General features: G+C 43.1%; 1 protein-coding gene across 1 annotated transcript in view; it reads left to right on the top strand.

Annotated features, from left to right (window-relative positions):
* The window catches only part of LOC126124780 (estradiol 17-beta-dehydrogenase 2-like), a 96,743-nt gene extending 79,537 nt beyond the window's left edge, over window positions 1-17,206 (top strand). The window contains exon 4 of the mRNA XM_049915126.1: window positions 17,016-17,206. Within this exon, the coding sequence (XP_049771083.1) occupies window positions 17,016-17,206 (191 nt within the window). The remainder of the gene's footprint in view (window positions 1-17,015) is intronic.
* Window positions 17,207-23,451: the final 6,245 nt, after the last annotated feature.

The following is a 23,451-nucleotide window of genomic DNA, read 5'->3' as shown; positions in this document are numbered from 1 at the left end:
CCAGACTCCTTACCTGTCACAAAGGACGAGTTGCCAATTGGGAGCCAACCACACTTTTTCCACTCTACTTTACTACTTCGAGGCTACTTCCGTAGCTGCGGCGCTTCTCCACATCTTCTACATTCCACCATATGTTCCCTAACTATGGACCAAGTCATTTACAGTACATTATGTAACAATCATTTCAGTAGTTATTTAAATTCACAAGCACAATTTAAACAACATCGTTCAAAATTTCAGATAACCGCAACATGTACACATAGTCAAAGAACTTCCATGAGAGATACGACATTATACAGGGTTATTACAAATGATTGAAGCGATTTCACAGCTCTACAATAACTTTATTATTTGAGATATTTTCGCAATGCTTTGCACACACATACAAAAACTCAAAAAGTTCTTTTAGGCATTCACAAATGTTCGATATGTGCCCCTTTAGTGATTCGGCGGACATCAAGCCGATAATCAAGTTCCTCCCACACTTGGCGCAGCATGTCCCCATCAATGAGTTCGAAACGGTAAGGCTTCTGCTTTAGCCTTTTACGTAAGATTTTCCAAACCGTCGGCTGTGGTACGTTTAGCTCCCTGCTTGCTTTATTCGTCGACTTCCGCGGGCTACGCGTGAAACTTGCCCGCACGCGTTCAACCGTTTCTTCGCTCACTGCAGGCCGACCCGTTGATTTCCCCTTACAGAGGCATCCAGAAGCTTTAAACTGCGCGTACCATCGCCGAACTGAGTTAGCAGTTGGTGGATCTTTGTTGAACTTCGTCTGGAAGTGTCGTTGCACTGTTATGACTGACTGATGTGAGTGCAATTTCAAGCACGACATACGCTTTCTCGGCTCCTGTCGCCATTTTGTCTCACTGCGCTCTCGAGCGCTCTGGCGGCAGAAACCTGAAGTGCGGCGTCAGCCGAACAAAACTTTATGAGTTTTTCTACGTATCTGTAGTGTGTCGTGACCATATGTCAATGAATGGAGCTACAGTGAATTTATGAAATCGCTTCAATCATTTGTAATAGCCCTGTACATAAGCAACACTACAAATTGACATAAAAATATCGATACAGATACAAAATACATAGGTCAAAAATAGGTGTTACAAGTGGATAAAATTTTACTTACGAAGTCATTGAACGCTTATCTCATTGCTCTCCTTACTCTCATTTTCTCTTCGTTCAGCTTTTGTTCGTCAGCTATTTTTAACATCCCTTGAATCTGTGGTGAAGCTCTCTTTGTTTACGAACAGTTTTCTAACACGGCTATTAAAACAATGCGGGTCTTAAGATGTTGCTCGGAACAAAATTGTCTAAGGCATGTTGAATGATGCTTTGGCATATTTTTCCATTTGTGTTCCCCATTTTCGTCCTCAGTAGTGAATACTTAACATTGACTACTCATACTCTATAATTTGTATGCCGTCAGTCTTAGTAAGCAAAAATATTTTCCTACCTTTCCTAACACTTTTTGTACACCCGTAGACATAGTTGATATCACAGCCATAAGGTCACTGATACCTTCGTCTTCATTAACTGATTTGATAAGTTCAGGTCTGGCATGTAGTAATACCTTGAAAATCGTTAAATAAAGTTTTTAGCGATGAAGACGTTCCCAAGGATTCTCTACATGCAAAGTCTGAATTGTCGCATCCCTTAAAAATGGGTGACAGTGGGTGGCTTCGTTAAATTTAATAATTTCAGGTCTGCTTGATGCTATGACGTATAGAGGGTCGGTTCCATGAGTCGGTTCTCTAATTATCGGCTCGAAGTAATTTTCGGAGAAGACATTCACAATGGTGATGGGATAATACGTCCAAACTGATCATTTGCGTGTCCTGAGATTTAAATGTGCGTTGACGGAAAAAAAAAGTTGTTGTGTGACACAAATGAAGGCGCTAAGTGTGAGTAGGGGAGAGAGGAGAGTGTGACCCCAAATGTGCGGGTTAGCGCCCCTTCAGGGGCAGTGTGCAGATTGCCACCCTTAAGGGGCATTGACGTCAGCTGATGACGCGAGTACGTGATGTCACGTGACGTCAGCTCGTGACGCGATTGACGTCATTCAAGATGGCGGCCGTGACGTCAGCTGATGACGTGGGTACCGTTATTCAAGATGGCGGCTTTTTTGGGAAAGTTTGAATTTTGGTGGGAAATTGAATTATATGCTTCTACAGGTGACCTGTCAGCCCCCCCCCCCCCATCCGCCCTTTCCGACTTTTTGCAACATGATGCATGGAAAACGGGCAGTAAATCTGAATTTTTTAGGGAATTTAGCTCTAAGTCCTTACTCTCACAGCTGAGGTTAGTGCAGTGTTGCTGTCACCAGAGTGTGCTAGTGGCGCCAATGGTGGGAAACAAGAGCCTGAGTTGTCAGTGCTTGTTGAGCTGCTGGCGAGGAAAGATCATGTGTTCGATCATCGAGATGAATGTGAAGGATAGGGCAGCTATCAATAGCTGCATGTCATGTACACATTTGAAGGAGGACTGTAGCCACAGTTCACTACATGAGGTATGGAAGAGTATGATAATGGTAGATATCGAAATAGATGACAGAGGAATGGAAAAACAATTAAAATCGCTCGAAAGAGGAAAGGCCGCTGGACATGATGGGAGACCAGTTCGATTTTACACAGAGTACTCGAAGGAACTTGTCCCCCTTCTTGCAGCGGTGTACTGTAGGTCTCTAAAAGAGCGTAGCGTTCCAAAGGATTGGAAAAAGGCACATGTCCTCCCCGTTTTCAAGAAGGGACGTCGAACAGATGTGCAGAACTATAGACCTATATCTCTAACGTCGATCAGTTGTAGAATTTTGGAACACGTATTATGTTCGAGTATAATGACTTTTCTGGAGAACCAGCGTGGGTTTCGAAAAGACGATCGTGTGAAACCCAGCTCGCGCTATTCGTCCACGAGACTCAAACGGCCACAGACGCGGCTTCTCAGGTAGATGCTGTGTTTCTTGACTTCCGCAAGGCGTTCGATACAGTTCCCCACAGTCGTTTAATGAACAAAGTAAGAGCATATGGACTATCAGACCAATTGTGTGATTGGATTGAAGAGTTCCTAGATAACAGAATGTAGTATGTCATACTCAATGGAGAAAAGTCTTCCGAAGTAAGAGTGGTTTCAGGTGTGCCGCAGGGGAGTGTCATAGGACCGTTGCTATTCACAATATACGTAAATGACCTTGTGGATAACATTGGAAGTTCACTGAGGCTGTTTGCGAATGATGCTGTAGTATATCGAGAGGTTGTAACAATGGAAAATTGTACTGAAATGCAGGAGGATCTACAACGAATTGACGCATGGTGCAGGGAATGGCCATTGAATGTCAACTACACAAGTGTAATGTGCTGCGAATACATAGAAAGAAAGATCCTTTATCATTTAGCTACAATATAGTAGGTCAGCAACTGGAAGCAGTTAATTCCATAAATTATCTGGGAGTACGCATTAGAAGTGATTTAAAATGGAATGATCATATAAAGTTGATCGTCGGTAAACCAGATGCCAGACTGAGATTCATTGGAAGAATCCTAAGGAAATGGAATCCGAAAACAAAGGAAGTAGGTTACAGTACACTTGTTCGCCCACTACTTGAATATTGCTCACCAGTGTGGGGTCCGTACCAGATAGGGTTGATAGAAGATATAGAGAAGATCCAACGGAGAGCAGCGCGCTTCCTTACAGGATCATGTAGTAATCGCGAAGGCGTTACGGAGATGATAGATAAACTTCATTGGAAGACTCTGCAGGAGAGACGCTCAGTAGCTCGGTACGGGCTTTTGTTGAAGTTTAGAGAACATACCTTCACCGAGGAGTCAAGCAGTATATTGCTCCCTCCTACGTATATCTCGCGAAGAGACCATGAGGATAAAATCAAAGAGATTAGAGCCCACACAGAGGCTTACCGACGATCTTTCTTTCCACGAACGATACGAGACTGGAATAGAAGGGAGAACCGATAGAGGTACTCAAGGTACCCTCCGCCACACACCGTCAGGTGGCTTGCGGAGTATGGATGTAGATGTAGATGTAGATGTAGAAGAGTGTAGAAGAAAGAAGCAGAAGAATTCAGTTCAGCAGATTGCGACAGTGCAGAGGGATGGAGCCAAGATGCATGTCGTGACCGATTCACGCTCTTGCACATGCGCAACTGTCGAGATATCCAACATGAAAGATTCACTCTCCCAAAATGGAAAAGGTGGACAGTTGAGGTCAATTCACTTCAGTGGAAGCATATTTGAATACAGAGCATATACCATTGAAGAGCAGCTGTCCGTTCCCATCCTTGTGGCTGATCAGAATGTATTCTATCGAGGAGCTATTGGTGTCTGACTGGGAGGAGTTTAGCAGCCATGTTGCTTGTAAGCATACAGCCAACAACTGTCCTCCTACATGTAAAATGGAAGTGATCATTAATTCTTGAACATATGAAGAGGAAGAATACAGTACTGAAAATAAATGTTTTGAATCGAGATGCATTAAAGATGCATTACACAACTCATGCAAACATTTGTCTCTGTTGGAACTGTCTGTCATTTCTAAAAGCTCCCACCCCACAAGGGACAACTGCCTCTGATCCAGCATGCTGAGAAACTGCGCTAGAGGGTCCTGCATTGTACTGGTCTCCATCGTATGCACCTTCCATTGAGCAATGCACAAGAGACATTCCAGCTTCAGTGCAAGATCAGATGGGTAACCGCGCTGGTGTGGATGTTGTGGATGAGATGATACCAACCTCCAGTGCAGCGCCACATTCACTATTCGCCTCGTGGTATGTGTTAACGGTTAGCGATTCAAAACGTCTTCATGTAGGAATTGAAGTTTCACAAGTTTTCCAACAGTGTTAGTGCTCTAAAATGTGCCGAAAAATATTAAAGTGCGGTTTTCGACTACGAGTGGGATGAACTCTGTCACGCAAAAACATACATCAAGAAGCATATGACTACAGAATATGTTCCGTCCCACTGCTACCAGGACATCTACTGTGGCGGTCTAATAGGTAAATCGTGAATAAACAAATGTATTCATAATCTCAAATTTGTGTCTGCGTTATTTCTCTAGACAAAATTATCCTAAATAGAAATTTCACGCATGTTTACGCACGTAAACGCATGTTTACAAACGTTTACCCTCGCATTTTGTGACAAAATGATCCTACATAAAATCCTCTTGCACGCCAGTACCTAACTCAGAAGGCATCATGCAGGCTGGGTGAAACAACCTCGTCACAAGCACTTTGTTTTAGGTGACTGGTCTTGCGATGATGATGAAGATCCTGCTTGGAAAAAAATTTCGCAATACCACTTCAAACTTACGTAAATATCGAACCTAATTACGTAATTAATCACAAATATCGGTCCTAATTACACAACTACATACATAGCGCTGCACAAGGAAAGCCTAAAATCGTAAAAACTGACTATAACATACATCTGGTGTTATCCTGCTGGGAAAAAATTATACCACTCCAAACTTACGCAGATATAGATATTAATTACAGAATTAGTCACAAAGATCGGTCCTAATTACACAACTATTTGCATAGCGCTTCACAAGGACGACAATACTCCGCAAAAACTGACAACTGGTGTTATCCTGCTGGGGAAAAAAATCTCGCAATACCACTCGAAACCAGCGACACAAACACTCAAACTCTACCCTACACCTATCAGCTAGGGAGAAAAAGTCTAGGGTGTAAGGTACAATATTTATTCTTTTCGGTGGGAAATACGTTCAACTGACTAGATGCTGGTTGGTGTTGGACAGAGATGAGTTTAAAAAAAAGTGTGTTACCTGTAAGAATATAGCATCTATCCCTGTTTGACGTTAGAGTTCACTACACATGCCTACTAAAGTCACCATCAGCTAACCGAAACTAATACACGCTATCACAGGTGATGGAAAAAATGCCTCACAGTTATAATTACACTTCGAAATTGTCGCGAAAAAAAAACGGCACTCATGTTGAACATATAAAGCATCACAAGTACTGGGGGAAATTGTCGTCGTAAAAGACTGTGTTCTCATCCATGTACAATCACAAACTACCGAAAATCAACCTACAGGATGGAGCTACTCAGCCAAAAGCCTCGCGGTCGTGCTGACCGCCGCCTGCAATACAGTAGCCGGCATGGCTTTCCCCAAATGCATCTTCATCGTCTAAATTATAGTGATGCAGTCATCCCCTAATGGCCAGGATAAGACGCTGTGACAGACTAGACAGGTCTCCTACCGCCTCTCATTTATCATCACGTAGGACGCTCCAGCAGGGACCAGATGAGAGCCACAGTATCGTGGAGAATACAACCGATATTCTCCGAGGGATTATTTAACATCGTCCTCGACTCCTATTATAAATGGCTCTAAGCACTATGGGACTTAACATCTGAGGTCATCAGTCCCCTAGACTTAGAACAACTTAAACCTAAGTAACCTAAGGACATCACAAATATCCATGCTCGAGGCAGAATGCGAACCTGCGACCGTAGCAGCAGCGTGGTTCCGGACTGAAGCGCCTAGAACCGCTCGGCCACAGCGGCCGGCTCCTATATTTAAGCAACTATTAACAAAAGGGGAAAAAACGTTCGCCACTATAATAAATGTTCTTTTTCCCCGAAAATAGACGAATTCCAATTTCATTTAGCTTTATGAGCAAAATCGGTATAGTTTCTTATGTTCGACTGAGAAACTTGTCATCTCAGCAAAGACATTTACGTGGAAACTCGAAAAGGAAAATAGAAGTAACCGATATTTCCACTCACGAATACCAATGTTGGTAATGTAGCAGATTTCAAATCACCCCCTTTTGATTTAAAAAGTCAAATAAAGACTTCTTCATATCTAGAGAATAATGTAGCAGATTCCGTATCACACCCTATGATTTGCACAGTCAAATAAAGTCTTTCTCATATCTAGAGAACTGGCAATTGTGTCTTCCACCTGCTAGATGCACACACCACAATCGATCTTCTCTCAAGTAAATGAAGAACTCAAATGCGAAGAAGCAGTCAATGGAACAATGGAATGATTTACATGGGAGGGAATAATAGCCCAGCGCAAACACATATCCATATTGAATCTTGTCAATTTTCCGCATGATCACCAAAGCTGTCCAACAAAAAGTAACTATTAGTTCGCTATTCAGCCGTCTAGAGGACAACACAGTTAAGTCAACTACATTCCCGCATTGCAACAGCTCTCTCCATGCGGACGGTCCCTGCTGTTAGCAGGAAACGTGAATCATTCCCACCACAGGCGATGCATAGACAGAATCATCCTACGAAATCGGTCACATATATATTTGATCGCTATACTTACAATTAAATGTTAGGATTGCGGTTTCAGTTGAATGACATTCGACAGTGAGCGAAGTATCGGAAATACACCCTGCTGACGGCTGTGGCTCTGGAAATAGAAATATCCGTACCATTCTTTTGATATGACATACTCCTCCCTTCGCCATCACAGTATTCCACGTCAAATCCATACCTTCCTTACGACTGTACATAATCATTTCCTATGCACATGTCTGAACCCGAACGCATACTTTATAAACCTAATTCTCAAGGCAAACCTGTCACACACCCTATACTACTGAGTATAATACTCCGTCAATAACTGATTGCCGGCGATACGATACATGTCTCATAAGTTTTCTTGTGAGTGGTACCAGTGTGTCCTAGAAAGAGAGGCATAATCGTCATACAACAGCGAGATGTTAAAAAATACAACCATATTACCATCACAAGTGGTCTTGGTGCGTACAAGCACCCATGTTAAAAGCTATACCTGCTTTACAAATCGTGGTACAACATTACCTCTGAATAAGGTGTTTTTTTTGTCCAGACAAATACCGTGACGCCGAATATAGGAGGTGATCACTGGATTATATAGTATCAGACCAACAGTGCTCCTACACTTCGCCAACGGCGCAAACCTCATAACAAATATATCCAATTTAGAAAGTGATTCGGCTAAGTAAAGTGGTATGAACCGGTATTTGCAACTCCCTCACGCCACCGCCGCTAGATATTTCTCCAGTATTTGTAACGCATTCTGTGTCGATGCCATGTAAGTTCGTTGATATATCGACTGGGCTATAGGCGATGTTTGATTGAGAAAGATCACAAACAGTGGATGGTGTGCTGATTCAGTTCGTAAGAAATGTACATTAGCTTATCAGATCTCTAGTGCTATGCTATCCGCTAGAAATGTTGTTTGGGATACGGAATCAAGTCTCCCCATTCAGGCAGATACCTGCGTTGGATCTTATGGAGAAGTCCTTTATTGATTACAGCCACTAGTGAATCATTTCTGGCGCTCTCATACCTCTAAACGAGTCACCTTTCTCGAACCTATCTGCTACAGTAAAATTCCAGCCTCGTTTTTGGTAGTCCCTTTGCATCTTGCAGCTGCTGCCATTTCTGCAGCTTTACGCACATGATCGTTCCAGTTTAAGTCGGGACTGAGTAGAAGCCAGAGGATACTATATCTTCCACATTCTGCATTCCATGTAGAAACAGGCTAAGCTGCGTTACTACGACAGGACTGTGTTCTGACCATTCATGGAAACGGGAACTGCGAGAAGGACAAGGATTTTTGCTACTGCACTGTGATGCGTCCCCAAACTACATACAAGTACTACAGATCCAAGTCCATTCACATCTATCTTCCCGACATGCTAACTTCACTATTTTGTACCATCCAGCAGAGAAAAACTACGAACTATAAAAGCTCCACTAACTTCATCCGATAGAGAACTCGATAAGATTTTTACTGCATCTCGCTCATCCCATATATCGAAAACAAATACCGCATGCATGCAGGCATCGAGCACATGCTACGATCTTATTAAATATACAGGTATTGATCAACTGCACAGACCAGTTTAAAGTTTCATCACCCGTACTGTAGGAGGATGATTGTATTCCATGGACTACATTGTAAGTCGTAGGAGATGCTCCCTGTGACCCTGTCTCTTTGCTTGAAACATAGTTTTTTTCTGCTCTAACACAGCATCGGTTTCTATCGCGTAAGCCAGGAACAGAACCATGTCTCAGACGCGAAGCAGTCAAGTCATCTGTGCTGCAGAGGCTCTACCTTTCTGCTGTGTCAGTGCAGTTATGCCTCTGACCTCTCTAGTTGGCTACAACATGTGATATCTGTGTCGAAGCCTTGTGTACAGTACTTTCCATATCAGCAAGTAGACCATGATGTAACTGCATCTGGTCGGCTCATGTGTTAGCCAGGGCAGCATCGTGATATTACTCAGTCATGTGAAGAGATAATGGTAGCGCTATCTCACATTGCGATTCGCACGTGTGACCTGGGTCTCTGTTAACCAGTGCACGAATGTTGAATCCACTATTATACTCCCACTTCACATCAAAGTCTCAACTTTGTCAAATAACTTCAAAGTCCAACAATTCCTGCATAAAATCACTCCTTACAATCTGAAATCATCCTAAGGCCAGCAACAGCTGGAAATCTTTAGTCCAATCTCAGCTGAAATATTTCTAACAAGGGAACCTCCCCATCGCACCCCCTTCAGATTTAGTTATAAGTTGGCACAGAGGATAGGCCTTGAGAAACTGAACACATATCAGTCGAGAAAACAGGAAGAAGTTGTATGGAACTATGAAAAAATTTTATAAAATATACAAACTGAGCACTCCATGCGCAACATAAGCAATATTCAGGAGAACCTGAGCTCAGCAGCGTCGTGGTCCCGTGGTTAGCGTGAGTAGCTGCGAAGCGAGATGTCCTTAGTTCAAGTCTTTCCCCGAGTGAACGTTTTATTTTCTTTATTTTCGCAAAGTTATGATCTGTCCGTTCGTTCATTAACGTCTCTGTTCTCTGTAATAAGTTTAGTGTATGTGTTTTCCGACCGCACCGCAAAACCGTGCGATTAGTAGACGAAAGGACGTGCCTCTCCAATGGGAACCGAAAACATTTGATCGCAAGGTCATAGGTCAACCGATTCCTCTACAGGAAAACACGTCTGATATATTCTATACGACACTGGTGACGGCATGTGCGTCACATGACAGGAATATGTTGTCGGCCCACCTAACTTGTACACTTAGCGAATGGGTAAAAAGATTCTTCTACCTTGCCCGATTTAGGTTTTCTTGTGGATGTGATAATCACTCCCAAAAAAAGTGATGAAAACATAAGAGTTTGTCACATAAACTGAAAATAAAAAATTAAACTTTTCACTCGAGGGAAGACTTGAACCTAGGACCTCTCGTTCCGTAGCTGCTCTCGCTAACCACGGGGCCACGGCGCTCCTTGACTACGCGTCTCCTTGATGTTGCCTATCTTGTAATGGACTACTTAGTTTGTATATTTTACTAATTTTTTTCATAGTTCCACACAACTTCTTCCTGTTTTCTCGATTGATCTGTGTTCAGTTTTTCAGGGCCTATCCACTGTGCCAACTTATAACTAAATCTGAGGGGGGTGCGATGGGGAGGTTCCCTTGTAAGTTTCACATCCTAGCAACATTTCTCCAACAGTGTGGCAGTTACATCACTAATCTCCAAACACTTCTCGCTTACACATATCGTGTTGCTGCTGGTTAGCAAGAGACTCCCCGCTTCACTCATTAGCAGAGGCTGAGCACTGGCTAGCACACTGGACTCCCATTCGGGAGGGGGAGACTGATCAAAACAGCGTCCAGCCATCTAGATTTAACTTTCCCATGATTTCCCTGAATCGCTTCAGGCAAATGTCGGGATGGTCTCTTTGAAAGGGCACAGCTGATTTCCTTCCACATACTTGACTCTATCAAAGCTTATGCTCCATCTCTGATGACCTCGATGTCGACAGGACGTTAACCAATCATCCTTTCCTCCTTTACTCAATAGCACAGGATTTCCACCAGCTCTGTCTATCAAAGGTTTCATCCTAGAATGCTCTTTCCGCTGCTTTTTTTTAAGTCGTGATGACTGTTTTTCCGAGCCACGGTAACCTGATTTTGAGTTGCTATTTTAAGGTTATTCACGCATGGGCTACGCATTTCACTTGGTCTGTCTTCCCAGCGAGCATTCTGCTTTGTGTTTATAAATTTTATTTCTGTATTAATTATCCCACAGTCTTTAAAACACTGTAGTGGCACCACAGTTTAAGATAGGGAAGTTACATTTGGTGCAGTATTTCGGAGTGCACAAGTTACAGCCGGGCGTGGGCTGGATTGCAGTAAGTTACGCTGACCAGCAGTTGCGAAGTGGAATGGAGGCCATAGGGGTCATTGAACCGCCGAAAAGCGTAAACGCAGCGGATCGCATGTCGCAAGCTATAGGAAGAAGGGGCCCGCTGGCGCAACTGTGGTCTGGGGCGTACGTGACTCGGAGCGACGCGTTAGCGAAACAGAACCGCGAAGCCGAGTATAAATAGTTGCCGTTTTCTAACGAGATTCGTCCAAGTGTGGCAGCTCTCCTGGATGGCGGCGCGTGTCACACTACCGGCGACACACGGCAACAGATGGGGCGACAGCGTCCCAGTCCATGGCGAGTCCTTGGTTCGACCCTCTGAGGCCGACGCGGGGTCTGCAGGCAGCCAGGGCGGGCCACTCTTCGGGTCGCTACCGCGGACAGTCGTCTCGGCTCCCGACACACGCGGGAGACTTAAACCCGGTCCACACGCAACGATCTGTCTGCGCAGACATCGGCGCTGATGTCTGTACATGCAAAAGATCGCTGCAAATGTGGTGTGTTCACACGACACAAACCCCAATCTACTACTCGCCCGCCATCTGTCGGTGTAGAAAAGAAATATCAGTGGCAAACGATTACGCTCACCTTAAACGTCAAAAATTTAATTCAGTTATTTTGAAATATAGAAATGTAGGAAGTTCTATTGTGGTCTGTGTTCGCAGCTTGTGTTGCAAAAAACATTCAGACCAACCGCAGGAAACAGAGAAAGTGGTCAAAATGGTGTAGGCAGTGGCTGCTAAAGCGAAAGCAGTTTTCTCACGTACATTTAGTGCGAGAGTTGCAGGGCGAACCTGTTTTGTTTTACATTACTTCGTGTTCCATTTCTTGGTACATTGACACTCCAATTTCATCTTCAATTGTACTCCTGCTTGGTCTTGGCGTTTCTTGATCACTAAGAAAGCCAAGCAGAGCAAAATACCATAACATTCGCTGGTATACTTGATCTACTCTTACACCAGATCTTCTATATTTCTGAACTTTGGATAACTCTTTTCGGTAAACAGTTCGCTGACAGACTTAATTTACTTGACTTGCCTTCATGAATCATCCTTCAGGAAAGCATAAATAGCTTCAAGTGTGTTGGGTATTATTTTACTCGACGCTTGTTTCGATATTGCAGTTGAAAATTCCAAATCCTTGTAGCTCCTTCCTGTTGCTAGGAATCTTAATGTCACCGCCAGCCGTTCATGAGGAGAAATTGCCCTTCTCATACAAGTATTTTTTCTCATAATATGAGGGGTTACAAGCTTTAAGAGATAATTATAAGTTTCGACATCCATCCGCAAATAATTTCGCCAGTTCGCAACGAATTTTTTTTTTAATTACCGTTTCTCTGTTTGCCGAGGCGTCAACTGCCCGCAATATTTCAATTAGAGCATTGTATGCTGCTGTCTTTTTGTCTCGGTCACTATATTCTTTACTTTTAATCTTCCGCAAACATGGGTGGTTTCTATATATTTCAATGAATTCACTTACAAACTCTCGAGAACACTGACGAGTATCAGCCATTTTAATGCCCTGTACGCACAAATACAAACACTAGACTGAGTAAACAGCTGTTTCGCGCCAGATTTGCGGCGATCTCCTGTACACACGCTCCAACTTGTCTGTGCAGATGTGGTTTGAACCCACAGATTTGAGAGGTTTCGCTCAAACTTCCAACTCCAACTTCCAGGTTTGCACTCACCTCAGGTTGGTGCAAATCTTCTGTCCACACGCAACGATCTGTCTGCGCAGACGTGATGTGCGCAGACATTTGCGCAGACGCATCGTCGCGTGTGGACGGGCCTTTACAAGGCGACGGCCGCAGGTTCGGACGGCGGTACGGGAGCGGTCATTACCGCCGCATTCCCAGCTACGCCAGCCGAGGAAGAAGCAGCAGAGCGGCCGACCTACGGCTTCCGGCGGAGCAGTGCGGAGTCAACGAGGACTGTGGCCGCTGAGACGGTTGCTAGCGCAGCCATCCTGACGTAATTGGAACTCTGGAGCTGGCGTACAAGGCCGGCTCGACACAGTGCGTTGCACAGGCTACTGGGGGTGGTACTACCTCAGTAATGCGGGGGGGCGGGGGGAGGGGGGGACGAGTTTTAATACGACACCTCCTTGCACCCACCCACTACAATACCAATAGTACTCTTAAGCCCGTCTCACACGGAGCAAGATTCGCTGTAAGTTTCCTTGCTGGCTCGCGCGGTGGCTACCTTGCGGGCTCCGTCGTCTGATAGCGGGCTACCTTGCTGGGAACCTTGTAAGATTTCCAGGATAGGTCCGGTGCTATTTTTCTTGCAAGGTTCCCTGCGTGTTACCTGCGTTGGCCAATCATGAGGCGTCTCGTTTGTGACGTCAGACGCGGAAAGCTTGGGCGGGAAGCCTATGTTGATAGTCGCTTTTCTGCTGTTGTGAGGTGCGGTAGGAAGTTCTTATAATTAATAAATAATGGCCCGGCAGTGGTCCGAGGAAGCGATTGAAGCATTGATATGTACTTACAGGGAAGAACAGTGCCTGTACGTCGTGAAAAGCGCGAACTATTATAATAAACGCTTGCGTGCAGAAGCACTCGAAAGAGTTGCAAGTGCCGTGTGTCTTGTTCGACCATATACGACGAGCAAGGAGTGCTATAGCAAAATGCACAATTTACGTACTCAATTGAAAGTGGAGTACGCCAAAGTAAAATCATCGAAAAGCAGTGGCGCTGGGACGAACGACGTAAGTACAAAGTTATGAATTTTGTGTTGAATGTAGAAACCTACTACTTGCAAAAATCGGACACTTTTAAGACTATTTCCTAGAAATATCACACTGAATATTCACACGATTTTTGAAACGACATAATCTTGAATGGTAATGGATTACGATGTAGCTTTCTTCTGAATCAGAGGCGAAACCATACAAAGCAGTTCTTCAAATACCAATACATCCATTCGTATAAAATTTGCTAAGGATGTACAATCTTGTATCCTATAAAATAAAGTCGTATATACAGGGTGTTTCAAAAATGACCGGTATATTTGAAACGGCAATAAAAACTAAACGAGCAGCGATAGAAATACACCGTTTGTTGCAATATGCTTGGGACAACAGTACATTTTCAGGCGGACAAACTTTCGAAATTACAGTAGCTACAATTTTCAACAACAGATGGCGCTGCAAGTGATGTGAAAGATATAGAAGACAACGCAGTCTGTGGGTGCGCCATTCTGTACGTCGTCTTTCTGCTGTAAGCGTGTGCTGTTCACAACGTGCAAGTGTGCTGTAGACAACATGGTTTATTCCTTAGAACAGAGGATTTTTCTGGTGTTGGAATTCCACCGCCTAGAACACAGTGTTGTTGCAACAAGACGAAGTTTTCAGCAGAGGTTTAATGTAACCAAAGGACCGAAAAGCGATACAATAAAGGATCTGTTTGAAAAATTTCAACGGACTGGGAACGTGACGGATGAATGTGCTGGAAAGGTAGGGTGACCGCGTATGGCAACCACAGAGGGCAACGCACAGCTAGTGCAGCAGGTGATCCAACAGCGGCCTCGGGTTTCCGTTCGCCGTGTTGCAGCTGCGGTCCAAATGACGCCAACGTCCACATATCGTCTCATGCGCCAGAGTTTACACCTCTATCCATACAAAATTCAAATGCGGCAACCCCTCAGCGCCGCTACCATTGCTGCATGAGAGACATTCGCTAACGATATAGTGCACAGGATTGATGACGCCGATATGCATGTGGGCAGCATTTGGTTTACTGACGAAGCTTATTTTTACCTGGACGGCTTCGTCAATAAACAGAACTGGCGCATATGGGGAACCGAAAAGCCCCATGTTGCAGTCCCATCGTCCCTGCATCCTCAAAACGTACTGGTCTGGGCCGCCATTTCTTCCAAAGGAATCATTGGCCCATTTCAGATCCGAAACGATTACTGCATCACGCTATCTGGACATTCTTCGTGAATTTGTGGCGGTACAAACTGCCTTAGACGACACTGCGAACACCTCGTGGTTTATGCAAGATGGTGCCCGGCCACATCGCACGGCCGACGTCTTTAATTTCCTGAATGAATATTTCGATGATCGTGTGATTGCTTTGGGCTATCCGAAACATACAGGAGGCGGCGTGGATTGGCCTCCCTATTCGCCAGACATGAACCCCTGTGACTTCTTTCTGTGGGGACACTTGAAAGACCAGGTGTACCGCCAGAATCCAGAAACAATTGAACAGCTGAAGCAGTACATCTCATCTGCATGTGAAGCCATTCCGCCAGAAACGTTGTCAAAGGTTTCGGGTAATTTCATTCCGAGACTACGCCATATTATTGCTACGCATGGTGGATATGTGGGAAATATCGTACTATAGCGTTTCCCAGACCGCAGCGCCATCTGTTGTTGAAAATTGTAACTACTGTAATTTTGAAAGTTTGTCTGCCTGAAAATGTACTGTTGTCCCAAGCATATTGCAACAAACGGTGTATTTCTATCGCTGCTCGTTTAGTTTTTATTGCCGTTTCAAATATACCGGTCATTTTTGAAACACCCTGTAACAGTCATTGTTGGTATATTTATTAAGTCCAACAGTAATGAAATGGTGATACTTTTCAAGCAAAAGTAGGTTTATGGGAACCAACCTCAACTCTTTGTGGAGCATGGAGAGCACACCTTTTCCAGCGTTTCTCCTTTTAATCCAGTTTTTCGTCCATTCTTTCTTTCTTTCTTCTTCTCTCATTGGCATGCATTTCTGCATCGTTTAGCACCGGCTGGGTCGGAGGTTTTCTCCGCTCAGGGACTGGGTGTTGTGTTGACCTAATCGTCATCATTTCATCCCCATCGACGCGCAGGTCTCCGAAGTGGCGCCAAATCGAAGGACCTGCACCAGGCGAACGACATTTCAGCGCACCAAAACAGCTAATAACGCCAGTTTGCTCTGAACATCTGTACCTGAAGCAGCCATCTTCGTTCGATACAACTTGCAGCCGATCACAACACAACCAGCTGGCGATCTTGCACCGTGGGAGAGTTTCGGCATGGAAGATAGCCGGCTCCTTTCCCTGCAAGCCGGCAGGCATGCACGCCATCTCGCAAACTTGCGGCGAACCTTGCTCCGTGTGAGACGGGCCTTAGCAGCAAATAAACTCATGCAAAGATGACTTTCTTAAAATTAGAACAAAGCTGTTACATTCTCACATGCTAAGAAAGGGTTGGTCACTAGCTTTTATGTGGTGGTTGTTATTGAGAACAGGTGCTGTTTTAAGAGTTGACTAGTGCGACCGCATTTCTTGATACGGCTCAACGTCCACTTTCCAGTCGGACTTAGGTGTACCGGAGGCTGTGGATCAACTTCCTCATGCTGCTGCGGGTTTCTTACTTGTATCTGTCATACACAACATTTTTCTATAATTACGTGCAAAATACAAAAAAAAATTCTAATAATATATGAATTTATATTGACAGTTTTGATGTAAGATTGGGGTTGTACTGCCATAGATTTCACGGTCTTCCCTGCAACGATGGAGCGAATGTTGTGGGGAAGTTTCTTGTTCTGCTGTCGCTTGATGATCGAAAAGTTTGGTAGGAAGAGAATGAGTTTATACAAGGGAGCAATATGATGGAAATGATTAATCTGTGTGGCCAAATCAGATATTACGTACTCGCAAGTTATGTTGAGTAATGTGTATGACCAAGGCTACAGCTGATAAAAACGGAACTTAACAGAAAGTTCTTTCGCAGTACAACAAATATTATGATTTCGCTGTATTTCTTAACAGAGCACTACCAGGTCTATGTGAACGATATTTTCGTTCTTATTCTAGAGCTATGGGCGGTGGTAAACAACGCAGGGATCAGCGACGTGGGCGAAGTGGATGTCATGCCGCTAGAGAAATTCCAGCAGGTGCTGGACGTAAACACGATGGGCGCCATAAGGGTCTCCAAGGCGTTCCTGTCGCTCCTCAAGAAGTCCAAGGGCCGCCTCATCAACGTTACCAGCCCTTTAGGTAAGTAGGGTAATTGAATATGTGAGGGGCACGTTGACTCAGCACCAGTAAAAACAGAAAGACGTTGACAATGTAAGGTACAAAAAGCAAACTGCTGAGAAATGTGGTTGTTCACTGCAGAAAGTTTAATTAGGATCAGATGGTATCATTTGCGAAGTGATGATTTCAGTTTCTGTGAGCATTTCCAGAAAGACCAGTTTTACATAGTATAATGTGAAGTTGAGGCTTCATCCAAGAGCACGTAATCGGCGGCTGTAGTGAATAAACTTCAGCCGATGAAATACATAAATTAAACAGGACACATTTTTTTAAGCAATAGTGATTACAACACCACAAGAAGAACAAGCAAGTAAGTTTGACATTCACATCACACACAGTTGTTGAGAGGGCCATTAGCGGTATTTAGACTAGTGTCCTGTCGACGATGAGGTCATGTGTGACGGACTACAGTCACGGATTGTGAAAGAATTGAGAACGAAACCAGCAGTGTCCTTTCCAAAGGAACTGAAAACTGATTGGTAGGTACTCACAGACCGCACAAGACAAGGTTACTATTGTGGATGGGGCCGTAGACAGTTACTGTTTACATTAGTTTTAGTTATGTCATATTCCGTAGATCATTTTCTCGATTATTTTATCGATATGATGTGTAAAAAGTCAGATTACAATATATATATATATATATATATATATATATATATATATGAATAGTGTGGTGTCACCGCCAGACACCACACTTGCTAGGTGGTAGCTTTAAATCGGCCGCGGTCCATTAGTACATGTCGGACCCGCGTGTCGCCACTGTCAGTAATTGCAGACCGAGCGCCACCACACGGCAGGTCTAGAGAGACGTACTAGGACTCGGCCCAGTTGTACGACGACTTTGCTAGCGACTACACTGACGAAGCCTTTCTCTCATTTGCCGAGAGACAGTTAGAATAGCCTTCAGCTAAGTCCATGGCTACGACCTAGCAAGGCGCCATTAACCATATCTGAGAGTCTCACTTGTATCATCAAGAATGCTGTATACAAATGATGGATTAAAGTTAAGTATTCCTGGAGCTACGTACTTTTCTTTATAGCATTCATTAAGTATCCTGTTTCAGACCTCACGCCAGCCGGCGTGTGTGTACGCGTGCATTTCGGCTACTTCCGAGTGGCGTGGCTGTCTTGTTACGCCACAACAAATAGTGCTAACATTACTGAAGTTTTTACTTCTACACATGCAACTACATTTAGAAGTACAATTTTTTTTACTAGTTCTGAAACAGAAACTCGTCCATGGAGTAGAAGCAGTTGTCCAAAAGAAATGATTTTAAGCTAGATTTAAAACTTGATGTGCTACCTGCCAGACACTTTATGCTGTTGGGAAATGATCAAAGATTTTTGATACTGAATAATGTACTCCTTTTTGAGCAACTGACAGCTTCAATATCGGATAGGAAAGGTCAATTTTTCCTCTAGTGTTGTACGTATGAACATCACTGTTCTTCAAGAATTGAGATGGATTATTTATAACGAATTTCATTGGTGAATATCTGTACTCTGATGGTGCAGTTACAAAAACCTAACTACTTGAAAAGGTGCCTACAAGACGTCCTTGGGTGAACTCCACGAATTATTCTCACTGCTCTCTTTTGTGCAATCAATAGTTTATGGCTAAGTGGTGAGATACCCCAGAAAACTATTCTATAAGACATTATTGAATTAAATATGCGTTAGGAGGCTAATCTGTTTATTATCAAGACTAGCGATTATATGAAGAGCAAAAGAAGCTGAACTTAGTTGTTTGAGAAGCTCAGTGATATGCTGCTTCCAGTTCAAACCGAGTGAGGTTACGCAGTGGTAGCACACTGGACTCGCATTCGGGAGCACGACGGTTCAATCCCGCGTCCGGCCATCCTGATTTAGGTTTTCCGTAATTTCCCTAAATCACTCCAGGTAAATACTGGGATTGTTCCTTTGAAAGGTTATGGCCGACTTCCTTCCTCATTCTTTCCTAATTCTATGAGACTGATGACGTCGCTGTTTGGTCTCTTCCCCCAACCCAACTCATCCAGTTCAAGTTGTCATCAATGTGAACACCCAAAAATTTGGAGAAATCTACCTTGTTAACTGAGCCATGTTCATATACTACATTAACTGTCGTTATGACTCTATTCGGTGTACGGAACTGGATATAGTGAGCTTTTTCAAAATTAAGGGAGTGTCCATTTTCTGAGAACCACCTAATAATTCTTTGAAAGACATCCTTAAGAATATCTTCAGCTGCTTTTTCTGGAATGGGATTTATTATAACACTCGTTTCATCTGCAAGAAGTACGAGTTTCGCTTGCTGAACGTTAAGTGTGAGATCATTCACATGAATAAGGAACAGCAGAGGACCTAAAATTGAACCCTGTGGGTCTCCCTCTGTGATAACTCCCCATTCACTAGAATTTACCACCCTCCCAACATTATTTGTGCTATTCAGCACAACTTTTTGCTTCCTGTTCATTAAGTATGATTAAAACCAGCCCTGTTTATAGCCTTCAATTCCATAAAGCCTGAGTTTTTCTAAGGGTGTGACATGATCCACACAGTCAAATGCCTTGGAAAGATCACAAAAATACCAGCTGGCGATAATTTGTTATTTAGGGCCTGTACTATTTGATGGGTAAATGTGTAGATAGCATTCTCAGTCGACTAACACTTCCGTAATCCGAAATGTGACGTGCTGAGTAAATTATTTTCACTTAAATGTGAAACTACACCTTAATACATAATTTTTTCGAATATTTTAGAAAATGAAGTCAGCAATGAGTTTGGTCTATAATTATTGAAGTCACTCTTGTCCCCTTTCTTATGAAGAGGTTTGACAATTGCATATTTCAATCTGTCTGGAAAAATTCTTTGTGCTAGCAAGGCATTACAGATATCGCTAAGGATTCCACTTATTACAACAACACTTCAAAATTCTGTTAGAGACTCCATCAACACCACATGAGTTCTTGTTTTTCAGTATATTTATAATTCCCTTAATTTCAGTGGGGGATGTTGGTGCTATTTCTAAAGGCCTTAAGTCCTGGGAAATGACATTTTTAACATATTTTTTGCTTCTTCAACTGAACCCCTTAACCCTATTTTTGCTGCTACATTCAGGAAGTGATTGTCAAAAATACTTGCAACTTGTGAATTATCGCTCACAACATCATCATTTAGCTTTATTGCTATGGTATGCTGTGCATTGTCAGGCTGCCCTGTCATCCGTTTGACAATATTCCATATAGTTTTAATCTTATTATCTGCATTATTAATTTCTGTCAGAACACACAACCTTCTCGACTTCTTAATGACTTTCCTTAAAATATTACAGTATCTTTTGTAGTAAGCAAGTAATGTCGGATCCTGACTTATTCTGCCCTGTCTGTATATTTCCCTTTTCCTCTTACATGATAACTTAATTCCCTTAGTAATTCATGGCTTATTTGACTTTGTAATGGCTTTTTTGGATAACGTTTCAGGAAAGCAACTCTCAAATACTGAGACAAATTTACGGTGAAATAACATGAACTTGGCATCAGCATCATTTTCTGTGTATACTTCATTCCATTCTACCTCTTCTAGACTGCACTTAAAACTCTGTGTCCTGTTCGCATTAACAAGCCTCCCTGGCTTGTATGAACCTGCCTGAATCTTGTAAGGTGCTATATGTGTTATTTCCATTAATTGTGCATCATGATCAGATAGCCCATTAACAACTGGGTAGACATTGTTTCTTGCTCAGCACTGTCTATGGAAATGTTATCGATAAGTGACCTACTATCCTGCTGCATACGAGTTGGAAAATTTACTACAAATACTAGATTGCAACAACCAAACAAAGATTCTAGCTCATTTTTCCTATTTGTATCTTTTAAGAAATCTACATTAAAATCACCACAAACTGCTTTTTGTCAGACAGGTAGCTCAATAATGCCTCAAGATTTTTCATGAATAGCTGAATGTTACCTTGAGGGGATCTGTGGATTGTTACAATTACTATAGAAGTATATTGCAGCAGCAACTCACAGGCACATGTTTGAAGGATCTGATCTACACAAAAACTATTTGTTTCAATATTTTTGACTTTGTGTCCAGTTTTTATATAAGTAACAACTCCTCCTTTTTCCATGTTGACTCTACATGAATAAGACCTAATCGGCAATACCTTAAATTTAACTTCTTTATCCCTGCGGTTACATGGTGTTCATTAGAGACACAAAACATTTATACCTTCAGAATTTACCCCATTTTCTAGGTATACAAGAAGCTCATCTATCTTCTTTTTCAGTCATCTAATGTTCTGATGAAACAAACAAATTTTATTAATTTGGGTACTGCTACAGACATTATGGCACTGATCTGTTTTAATCTCTTTCTATACTCTCTGTCTGTAACCTAATTCTAACCTACAAAATGCGTCCCTCTGACTCCAGTAAACACAGGTATTTTGTTTTGTGTGCATGTGGCCCCCCTTACATTTTCTGCAAGAAGAGCAACTTCTCTATCCTTCCCCCTCCTATTCAGGTGCAGGCCATGACTAGTGTAACCCCACCTCCCAATTGCATCAACAGGCACAGCACAGATCAAATGGCTCTGAGCACTACGGGACTTAACATCTGTGGTCATCAGTCCCCTAGAACTTAGAACTACTTAAACCTAACTAACCTAAGGACATCACACACATCCATGCCCGAGGCAGGATTCTAACCTGGGACCGTAGCGGTCACGCGGTTCCAGACTGAAGCGCCTAGAACCGCATGGCCACACCGGCCGGCCACAGCACAGATATGAGATTTAGTTTCTGCCAACAGTAAAACCCGCAGCTCTGTTAACACGGCTGACAGCCGTATTAACCCAGGGCTGGTCATGGCGCTGCAAATCATCCACAAACCCCACACGAGTGTGAGCTGTTGCTGCACCTATTGCATCCAGGTCACAACTAATACTATCGTCCGAATTGCTAGCCAGGCTGTTTCCTGCTCCTTCTACTATAAGAACATGGTACTCGCCATCTAAATCTTTGCACTAGGTCCCCTAGGTTTTCTGTAACCGAGCTAAGCTTAGCACTAGGTTTCACAATGCTTGTGACCTGGTACTCGACTTCTAGCCTGGCCTTTAGCAACTGGCCTACACCTCTCCCGTGACTGCTACCTAACAGCAGTACTCTTTTCTTTCTGCTTGAATTTACTCCCCACCTAGCATTTCAGTTGCTACTACGAGTCTGCTGATCCCTACTTTGCTCAAAACTGATTCAGGCTCTTCTACTTCAGGTAACAAATCAAATTGATTGCTCACTGGAATCTGAAAAGTGATTTCTGGGGTTTTCTCCTTCTGACTACGACTTGTTACCTGTTCCCAGCTCCCATTGTCTTTTTCCTGCTTCAACCTGACTAATTCAGAGTACACTATTTCTAGTTCAGCCTGAAGGGCAGAAATATTTTTTCAATTATTCAAAATGACAGTCACAATCGCACTATTTATTTTGCCGCCAACCGGTTTCAACCCGCGATGGGGTCATCTTCAGGGCAGTTTACACCATTTGGTCACTCGCTGGAGCCGTCACCCTGCCTGCGCATGGTTGGCGGCAAAATAAATAATGCCATTGTGACTGTCATTTTGCATAATTGATTATAAGTAAATTGATCGCTGTTTATCTCCATACATCTATGTTGTGTAAAAACAAATCTTTTTTTCCTGTTCCACAATTTTCTTGTCACGGTTAGATAATCTACAACTCCATTGGCGAGCCTCATACGGCAATATAACAGCTTCCCCGCTACAATCTCACCAGTGAAACACCAACCCACAATCCTGACATTTCATTCCCGTGCTCCCTAATCTACGACAACATCCACATTTGTCACACATGACAGCAGATTAAACAATAAAAATTACACTACAAACAAACAACACAAATACAAACAATACAAATTACACTACAAACAATTCCCCTACACCAATTAATAATTCGCAGAAAGCAACTTAGCTTGTGGTGAGATGAGCAGAGAACTTCTGGACGTCAGGCGAATGTAGCAGTCGGCGAATGTAAACAGCGCGAAGTTAATTGGTGGCGTAGGTTATAATGGCGGAAATCACGAAACGAGTAAGAAACTTCTAGCGTTAAAAGGTTTTTTGTTTGGCTTTTCACATTTAACCAAATATAACATTGATGTTGATAATTCATGGCAATGTTTGCCGACAAGATAAAGAATGCAACCTTTTAACACTA

This window comes from Schistocerca cancellata, unplaced genomic scaffold (assembly GCF_023864275.1).
Source record: "Schistocerca cancellata isolate TAMUIC-IGC-003103 unplaced genomic scaffold, iqSchCanc2.1 HiC_scaffold_426, whole genome shotgun sequence".
Taxonomy (NCBI): Eukaryota; Metazoa; Arthropoda; class Insecta; order Orthoptera; family Acrididae; genus Schistocerca; species Schistocerca cancellata.
The sequence above is the reverse complement of the archived record's forward strand: the minus strand, read 5'-3'. Positions and strand labels throughout refer to the sequence as shown.